The sequence below is a fragment of the Mizuhopecten yessoensis genome, unplaced genomic scaffold, assembly GCF_002113885.1.
Source record: "Mizuhopecten yessoensis strain PY_sf001 unplaced genomic scaffold, ASM211388v2 scaffold7899, whole genome shotgun sequence".
NCBI classification, from domain to species: Eukaryota; Metazoa; Mollusca; class Bivalvia; order Pectinida; family Pectinidae; genus Mizuhopecten; species Mizuhopecten yessoensis.
The window spans coordinates 4,507-14,485 of record NW_018407278.1 but is presented as its reverse complement, the minus strand read 5'-3'; the positions used below and the strand labels follow the sequence as shown (position 1 = coordinate 14,485).

General features: G+C 35.1%; 1 protein-coding gene across 1 annotated transcript; it reads left to right on the top strand.

Moving 5' to 3' along the window:
- Positions 1-1,041: 1,041 nt before the first annotated feature.
- LOC110454473 lies at positions 1,042-9,245 on the top strand. Its single transcript, XM_021503977.1, has 3 exons — positions 1,042-1,332; positions 1,869-3,185; positions 3,729-9,245. The coding sequence occupies exons 1-3, from the start codon at positions 1,299-1,301 to the stop codon at positions 4,157-4,159; spliced, it is 1,782 nt and encodes a 593-aa protein (XP_021359652.1). The 5' UTR covers positions 1,042-1,298; the 3' UTR covers positions 4,160-9,245.
- The last annotated feature ends 734 nt before the right edge of the window (positions 9,246-9,979 follow it).

Below are 9,979 nucleotides of genomic sequence, written 5' to 3'. Positions count from 1 at the left end.
GGTTTTGTCTCCTTCAATGACTGGTTATGTTTCCTTCAATGACTGTTTTTTGTCTCCTTCAATGACTGTTTTTGTCTCCTTCAATGACTGGTTTTGTCTCCTTCAATGACTGTTTTTTTCTCCTTCAATGACTTGATATGTCTCCTTCAATGACTGTTTTTGTCTCCTTCAATGACTGGTTTTGTCTCCTTCAATGACTGGTTTTGTCTCATTTATTAACCGTTTATGTCTCCTTTATAGACTGGTTATGTATCCTTCAATGACTTGTTATGTCTCCTTCAATGGCTGGTTGTGTCTCCTTCAATGGCTGGTTGTGTCACCTTCAATGGCATGTTATGTCACTTTCAAGGAATGGTTATGTTTTCTTCAACGAATGATTATGTTTCCTTAAAAGACTGGTTTTGTCTCATTCAATGACTGGTTTTGTCTCCTTCAATGACTTGTTTTGTCTCCTTTAATGACTGGTTTTGTCTCGTTTAATGACTTGTTACGTTTCCTCCAAAAACAGGTAATATCTCCTTTAATAACATGTTATGTTTCCTTCAATGCCATGACATGTTCTGTTTCATCAATGACATGTTATGTTTCCTTAAATGAAAGGTTATGTTTCCTTTAATGACAGGTTATGTTTCCTTCAATGACAGGTTATGTTTCCTTAAATGAAAGGTTATGTTTCCTTCAATGATAGAATGATCCAATTCGACAGTATAATCTTTAAAATGAACAACTCAAATTAGATTTATTTGACCCATTGTTTCACCTTGATATTGGATGTACTGCTAAAAGGAATATATGTCCTACATCTTCAAGTTGTGTTGCATCAGTCTTCCGTGAAGTTTTAGGAAGTTTGGATCAGTTCAGAACCTATATGTCCCCCAAGGAGTGGAAAGACTGTGTGATGGTTTGGTTTATATTGTTTAACGTCCTATCAACAGCTGATGTCATTGAAGGTCGTGTGTCCATGTGTGTTATGTATGCATGCATGTGTGTATGTGTGCCGGAGACAGGGTATGATGGTGTATTTGCCTCCTTATGATATCGCGGATCTGATGCCGACTAACATGCCAAAAGCACCCAGAACAGCGTTCCGCCCGGTCACATTATACTGATGAAAAGTATTCATCGTATAATAATAATAATAATAATAGTAATCCTCACTGTATTTTAAGTTATCACTGTAACGGTGTACTAATGAATGAATATGTGCATTATACTTTCAGAGGATTCAAACGAATCATACGTCTAAAGGACTGTTGGATAATCCTGAAGTTGATTCAGATAAAGGGTTACACTCGCCTATGACATCCAACATATTACCTGCTGATAAAGACGGTAGGAAATTAAATAACTCGATTGTCTTATTTTAAACTTGTTCTGTATTTCCAACAGATCAAGAAGTTGGCTTTTATCAAAGAGAATTTGAGATTAAAGTGCCGTTAAAATATATAAACGTGTTTATATAATGAACTTGTTGCCGAGTTCGTTTGTATTGAATCGATTCTATTTGTGTATGCCTTTACTTGGTTTTCATTTGTTCAGACAAACTATGCTGGAATATCATTGAGTTTTGATTACGTAAGCTTGCCATCAGATATCAAACCGAACCTAGAATCAGTTGTTGAAGTGATATTATGATCCCAGTTTAAGCAGGAATTCCATGTTGACAGTTTATTATCTAGCTGTCTCTGTCTTTCATTTTAGAAAAAAATACGTCTTAATAATTAGTTCTCTTCACGTTGATATTCATAGGTAAATTTACGACTAGTGTTTGCTATATAACAATATACTTCCAAAATCATCGAATACATATCCCTTCATTTTGTTTAATTCTTTAATTGCAATTAACGCATATGTATATCGTTTTTTAGCAAAGTGGTTCATGAAAGTTGTAAAGGAACGTAACATTGACGAATTCATTATGTTGGAAAATACTTTTGCTACAACATATCTAAACGAGGATTCTTGTGCCAGTCTTCTACATTCAGTGGCTGTGTATGGAACTGCCAAAATGGTAGAGCTTATGCAAAATTGGAACGGAATTAAGTGGGATGAACAATATACATTTTTCGGAAACAGATTCGGGGATTCACCTGAGGTAATACCTGTCGAGAAAGCAACGGCATTATACATAGCAACGTTTTTTGATAGAACCGAAGTAGCAGAATCGTTGGTACAATGTGCTGGAGAAGACAATATCAGATGTTGTTTTCAAAACATACAACTCAGTAACAAAATGGAACAAGTGTTTATGTTGGAGCTCGCAAAAAGGCTGACACAAAAACACTGTGATCTGCAGCCGGCAGTTGTTCCAGGTCACCAACACGACGGCGACAATATTCGCTTACGGGTGTTCGTTGTGTATTCACCAGCTGTGGTTCAGGCATCGGAATACAACTTTAACGGACTAGCATCGGTGAAGCTCCGTAATCCATACGTCATCAAAAAAGCAGCATTTTTCGAACCCGATATCGAAACAAAATCATGTGACAAAGTTATTGACAAAACAAAAAAGGCCATAACAATTCATCGTCAGGTTCTTTGGAAGAAACATAGCAACCTGAATATTATCACTGGCAGTCACATAAAATATCGAAGGAATGGATCAGATATTGAGAAGAGACACTGTGTTGTCCTATACTGCAGTACCAAGGGCGTCATCCCACTTGGCGAAGAAAGGTTTCCAAGGCGATTATATATAGACAAGGATGACTATATAGATGTTGATGTCCGCGAAGGTTTCTTCGAACAAAGTAAATACATAACACAGCCAAGTACGTGGCCGCATCCAACTCTCAAGATGGGTTGTAATATTGGACGGTTGACACCCCAATACAACCCACAGGGAAATCTTCTTCCAAACCTTGGTGGTACTCTTGGCCCCTATGTTAGGTACAATGGCAGTCTTGGTTTTCTCACCTGTGCACACGTTCTGTTTGACATCCCTTCACCAACATATACTTTGAATTTCACACCTAGTCTCGCACATTCAGTTGAAGTCGTACAGCCATCAACCGATGCAACTCAATTTCAAGGTGGCGTTGCCTGTGGAGTTGTAGAGAGAGCCATTTTTGATCCTACCCGTACACCGAGCGTTGATGCTGCAGTTGTCAGGTTGACAGATATTGCCAGGGTACCTGACGCTGGTCAATTCTCCAATGAACTGCACAGTAGCTACATAAATGCAGGTATATATGTTACAATCCGTTTGTTTTTGTACAGTATTATACAATTGATTATTTGATTATCTAAGAATATGTTAAACTGTTGTATCCACCCCACACACAAAAAATAGAAAGAAAATGGACAAAATATAGAACATAAAAAAGTAAAATACAATATATACAAACAGAATTTATCAAAATGTTTTATCTTACGATCACATATTTCATGACCGAGCAGACAGCGTTGGTTACGTTCACATATTTGTATCAATCTTAAAAGGCAATGGCCAGTTTATTGTTGAGATAAGGCAATCCATTCATTTTATATTTGTAGCATTGTTAGCTCACCTGGCCGAAGGTCAAGTGAGCTTATGCAATACCGCGGCGTCCGTCGTCCGTCGTCCGGCGTCAACTTTTCCCTTTAAAAGCCTTTATCTCCTGAACGACTGATCGGATTTTAACTAAATATGATATGAAGCATCCTTGGGACCAGGGGCTAAATGGGGCTCGAGTATATTTGTATATAAGTTTCTGACAAGTATAATACTAGTATTTTATCTCTTCTAGGCTTTGACGAACTGCCCGAGTACAACAATGGAGCTATGCTAACAGTCGAAGATGTCAACGGCCTAGGTTCTACACAAAATGTGGTAAAATTTGGAAGTAAAACCGACGTGACCAGGGGAGCTTTAAGTGTGTTTGGTGTTAACGTCAGGCCATTATCGACTGTACTAGGTTTGCCGAACGGGGTGGGTGATGTAGAAATGAAAGATCAATATCAGGTTATAGGAATTCATCCGAGTGCAAACTTTCTTGAAAAAGGGGACTCAGGTTCTGGAGTGTTTTGTAAGGACATTAATGGGGTTTTACACTGTATCGGAATGGCAATCGGCAGCGCCAATGTTTGTGATTACCAGTACAGAGCAGGAGTTGTGACGCCAATCGAGGCAGTGTTGCAAGCACTTGGTCCAAATATCACCCTAGCTACATTTCCATGAGTGAAACGTACCATAGAGTATTGCCACATAGATAGCATACATGATAAGGAAGAATTCCACTTCATAGTTGTTTTCCTCTTGGGTACTTCCTTATATATTAGAAATTGAGCTAAATGTGTGATTATTTTTATCTTTACAGTAACTGCTTTTAGCATAGTATTCATCTTTCATTTTGATATTGATCCTGGGTAGGACTATTCAAGTAAAGTGTAATATCGGCAGTGTGAAAGAGCGGTGTTGATATCGGAAACTTTGTGTTTTGTTTTTGTTTGCTATCATAACTCGAATGTGATTCTATGAAATTATATTGGTGATGATGATGATGAATTTGAACTTGATGGGACTCTGTCATATGTGTGTGACTTTGCTGAGCAATTGAAAGTCTAATAAGGGAATGTGTATATATAAAGACCCGTAGGAATTTATTATATACTATGAAAGTTGTTTATTTATAAAACAATGTTGAATATAGCAAACGAATTCGTAACAGTGTCGACACATTCTTATCCATTTTTCAAAGCCATTTAAACTTTGTGAACAAAAATATCATATTAATTTGAAACAGACAAAAACAAAGAAACAAATGGATCGTTGATCAAACTGATTTACAGTATAAAACCAAAGTGTGGGCTCAAGTGATGACGCAAGCACATATTTGTTTGTATTGATTATTGTTCCCTTCCTGTTATTGTTATTGATGTAATATGTATCTTTTATTAATAGAATGACAGCTGTATGTGTTGTTGATATTCCTATACAGCGCTTATATACATTTGGCATAGTCAGACAACTTGTAAAAATGTGGATTGTGCTGCAGCTTTGTTTTCCAGTAGTTTGGGATTAAAATGCTTTAAGATGTTATCCATAGGCCCACTACATTATAGGAAAATGACATGAACCTGTTATCAGGTGGGTTTTAATAATGCCTTTGAACCTCATCTAAAAGCTGTTTAATAGTCCCTGGACATAAAACAGTTTTTTTGTCAGTATGTACTAACCTTAGGTCATAGTTTGTATTGTAATAATCATGAAAAAAACATTTAAAACATAACAATATGTTTTATCATCATGATTAGTGACGGCGTTAATTAATGACGTCACATCGCGGGGGCATGTCCGTTATACACGAACATTGATTGATGCAGTCTATTGGTTTACTTTAGGATTTGCAGTACGATTGTAAAAACTACTTAAACAACAAGTGGTGAAATGAAGTATATTCTATAGCATTGAATACATTTTAGTATGAATATAGTTTTTAATTATCACATATTTAACTTAAATTATGTTTAAATATTGAATTTTTATCTTTAATATCTCCTTTTTTGAAATGTTACATCTCCATTTAACAAATACATCGTAAACAAACATAGTATCAGTATTGCATTAAATAATACAAGAATACAAGAATACTTGTACACCCTAATGTAAATGTGGTTTTAAAAAAGGTTGAAAGTTTCTTCATTTATCAAGCACATATTTTCAGACACAGTGTCCATTCAAACTGTACTAACTCTTGTTCTAGTGTTTCTTATGTTAAATACGGTTATTATTCAAATTTGAATAATTCAGTGATGTCGAAAAGTTGGAGAGAACGAGAAAGGTAATGTTTTGGCAAAGAGCGTGGACGTTGCGAGTGTGAATGAGAGCCGCCATTTTGTGAAACTACGTCAAATACAGCTTCAGACAGGTTCGTCAGTCGAGATCGCACGAGTGTTTATTTCATTGTTGGTATTTTTATTGATGTTTTTCTTCACATGATTCATTTATACTATTATCAAAACTACAGAACTAAAAAGTTGAGTTAAATATTGTTTTGGTCGTGATATGCATCAGATAGTTCTGGTACCCAGGGTTCAAACATAAGTCCACCTTTATTGCACAGTGTCATGAGAGAATTTGGAGAGGTGTGAGGAATTGTTCATTGTATAATCTAAAATGAGTTCCTTAATAAACGGCACCCGTGTAGATGTGCAAAAACGTATCCTATACTTCCTAGTTACTTATATAAGGTATTTGGTTCGGAAATACCATATAATGATCTGAGGCTTGTAACAAGCAAATATTGATATGATTAAATGGTTGTGGTATCTATGTAAAGGGCTGAATCATGGGCGAAGATCGTTACAACAATCGCGTTCTCGAGTTATGCTTCTTTTTCTACCTGAATTTGTCCTGTCAAAGTTCCTCGTGTGCGTACATATGTCTGAAAAATCTATGAATTTTACTAGGTTGGCCTTAAGTTCAGACAATGAGTCTTAAAAAAACCTGTATCTCCCATAGTGCAGAAAGAATTATAACTTTATTTTCTGAAGCATCGAACCTATTTTTAAATAGATACACATATTTCACTACCGAGTGTGATGCTGGATGTTGTTTGTTAGGTGGACTGAGTGCTATATTTGATATCCTGGCTTATAATTATATTGAGATATATAAATGGGATACACTTTATGGTGTTGCAAATATTGCGTACAATATATTGATGTTGATATAACCTCCTCCCGACCTTATTATCTACCTATTAAGTTCATATTTTGGATATGTAATGTATGAAAACATTATTATTCTAAAGATCCCCGATACCTATCGCATGAACGTTAAAGTAATTGTTTATAAGTAAATTCACATCGTTATATCTGTATCAATAGGTGTTTTTCCACCTTGATCTCATTAATCAATTGATTATTTGACTTATGATATAAGCCATTTGTTTGATACTTATCACATTTGTACGCTTCTGTGGTTTTACCGATGGCAACATAACATCTTTATTAGTTAAATTTCATCCTCTCGGTTAAATTTAGGTGTCTTGTATGTTGTTGCAAAGTATATCTTGATTTGAAATGTGATTTTGATTTGAATTTGAATAATGTATTGCCTTAGAATGTTATATGTTCGAATAATGGAAATAGTATCATAATAATTTCCAAGAATATTGACAAATATCTTATTGATCATTATGTTCTTTGTATAAGCTCACGTTTTTACTAATATACGAAACCTGGTTTTAACGCATTAAGACTAGTTACTGCATTTAAAAGTCATGTGTTCGAAGGAAAGATAAAGACCTGAAAGTGGAATGATTGTTCAAATCCAGTCAATCGACCTGTCAACCAATGACATTTAGCTAGACAACAAGCATATTTGAATAATTCTTCCGTTTTTGTTTGTTGAGCCGGTGACATATATGGAGTTGTTTGTCTACGAAGGTTATTTTTAATCCATATATAGAAGCGGGTTTTCTTGTACATTGACGCAAATGCTGCGGATACCATTATTTTGGCGTTTAATTGACATGTTTATTGAACATAAAACGAATATTTTTTTCCCAAATAATTATAGCTAAAGAACACTGATAATTATTGTGTTAACTGTCATGTTGTGTTTGTAATTAAAGTATGGTATCTAAGAGGTCCAATAAGCCATATTCTCCCCTTTTTGAAGTTTGTTGTACATCAGGTAAAATATAAGTTTCGCAACAAAATAAAGATTGGACAGTTAGCCGTTATTCGAAATACCGAAATACTTTGTAACTTGTTTTATGGAAACCTGTGCAGCTTCGGGGAAAGAAACTGCCTGATGTATCTCATTGCACGATCGAAAGAGGCGACTAATGTTGACGCCCTTGCAGAATGGAAGGGTGGTATCTTCCCTTCCTTCTATTAAGGAAACATTGAAGAAGTAAAGCATATACCTGCTGTATCCCACTGCATGTGTATCGTAGAAGGCGACTTATTGTGGGTCCCGTGCAGAATCGGGGGTTTTCTTCCATGTCTTCTACGAAGGAGACATGGAAGAGAGCAAAAATAGTAATAATAATAATAATAATAGTCTTTATTTAAACTTGATTACATATTGAGTCAGAGACTCGGCTCCCATATGGTCAAGCATATTAACAAATGTACATTATATACAACAATTTGTTGCCGCCCATTGCAACACCTGGACTCTTTTTTCGTTTTCTATCGCTCCTGTCTTCTTTTAGTTTTATGACCCTGGCTGTTACAAGGACGTTAACAAACAAACAAACCAATTTTCTAGGAAGGAAAGTAAAGATAGAAATAAAAATTAACTGTCCAACTTTACCCTGTCTAGTTCGCTCTAAGCTCAACAAACAATCGACATGGGGCTTCTGCCCCAACATTTTTGTTACTTAACAGAGTTCTTCTCGTTGCTGGTGGTACCTGGAACACTTTTAAAGTTTTTTACCTAGCATGTTAGGTTACGCTAAAATGTATTTCATTTATGGTTTGTTTGTGAATACAGCAATATAATTTTCGTCTTTCAAAAATTTAGTTTTGCACTTTTTGTAATAATTTGTTTGTTACTCAAAGTCATGACTGAAATGAGATGTTTAGTTTTCACTATAGAATCTAGTAACTTTTCTACTTCAATTTTGACTTTTGTGTTTAAAATGCTTTGCACTGTGAAAATCTTGGTTTGCCGTTTTTAACGATTTTCTAAAAATGAATTTGCTTGTGTAAGACATTTTCTATTTTTGTTTAATTGATAAATTCAAAACATGGTTTTCATATTAAATATATTGTATAAAATGGCTCCAGCTCCTCAATATGTAGCGCTTTTTTAAACAGCAGTTTCATTGTTTTCTGATAAATAATCAGCATGAACAAGGATGCAAACACCTTTCCCTGATTTGTTCTGAGGACTAGGAACAAAGCTTGATCATCGGAAACCATATATGTTTCCAATTCACCTTCTTCTTTATAGGGATTATGTCTTTATCCCCGATTATCACTCCAAAATGGTTAGATTCATGTGCTTTTCAGTCAGTTATATGCTTTTCACATTTTTAAAGGTTAACAATATCCAACCTCTTGCATCTTGTTTTACTAGAGCCAGTTTAGTTTCAAATGATGTCACTATTTACCACGTGAAGGACGTCAATGAACGTCTGATAGTGTCTACCATATGCCTACAATTTGTACCAAGTTTTCTTGTTATATATCAATAAAGGTTAATGAACCTTTGATCTATGTTATATACAACTAACATCATATTTGATAATTGAAACTATAAGCTTTTGTTGTGACAATATTTTACTCATCATTAATAAATGAAAAATTCGTTGAACAAGTTTTGTTGTTATTTTTCTTCAAATATAATATATTGTACCAAAACGAGTCTCATTCTCAGGATGTGCTCTTTCTGGTGTCCTACGTTTGGTAAGTATTCTTATAAAATGTGGACGAGTGCTAATGATTTCACTGCTATATTAAAAGTGTGTAACAATATCTGCCCCCACCCCTCTTTTCTTTCAACATAATAACAGATAAGAAAAACGGTTGAGACTTTTTCCGATGAGATGGTTTGCCTATCATCTGCTACCCAACTTTTGGTATATGTAATAATTAAGGGAACTCAATGTTATATAATTGTGGCCTGGCTGTCGTGGGGACCGGCAGTAGAAGCTTAAAAGTTGGAATATGGACAAATTATTCATATTATTGCTCCACATTCCTATACAATATTTTCCTGCTGGACATGTTATAACTGGCGCTCTTAATACTATCTGCAAATTATCTATAATGCAAAACTATAGGACGCCTACATGAAGAGTTCGAAGTATCGACAGACACCTACATGTACTACCAAATGGAATGTATTTTTTTTAAACAGATGAATTATGTAGAAGACTACACAGGGCAAAGGAACACACTAGAGTATGCTGAATTGCATTCATTTTTAGAGTAGTCTAATAAGGGACAAAATGAAAATCTGTTTTTCTTGAATCCACATATCTGCATGTTATGTATATGGTTTTATCTGCACACAAAGCGTTCTACAACTAAATCTTTA

Bases quoted from the DNA above. Each gene is read 5' to 3' on its own strand.
- LOC110454473 (XM_021503977.1), top strand. From the start codon at position 1,299: ATGACATCCAACATATTACCTGCTGATAAAGACG. The intron at 1,333-1,868 runs GTAGGAAATTAA...ATCGTTTTTTAG, and splicing joins ATTACCTGCTGATAAAGACG to CAAAGTGGTTCATGAAAGTT. The intron at 3,186-3,728 runs GTATATATGTTA...TATCTCTTCTAG, and splicing joins CAGTAGCTACATAAATGCAG to GCTTTGACGAACTGCCCGAG.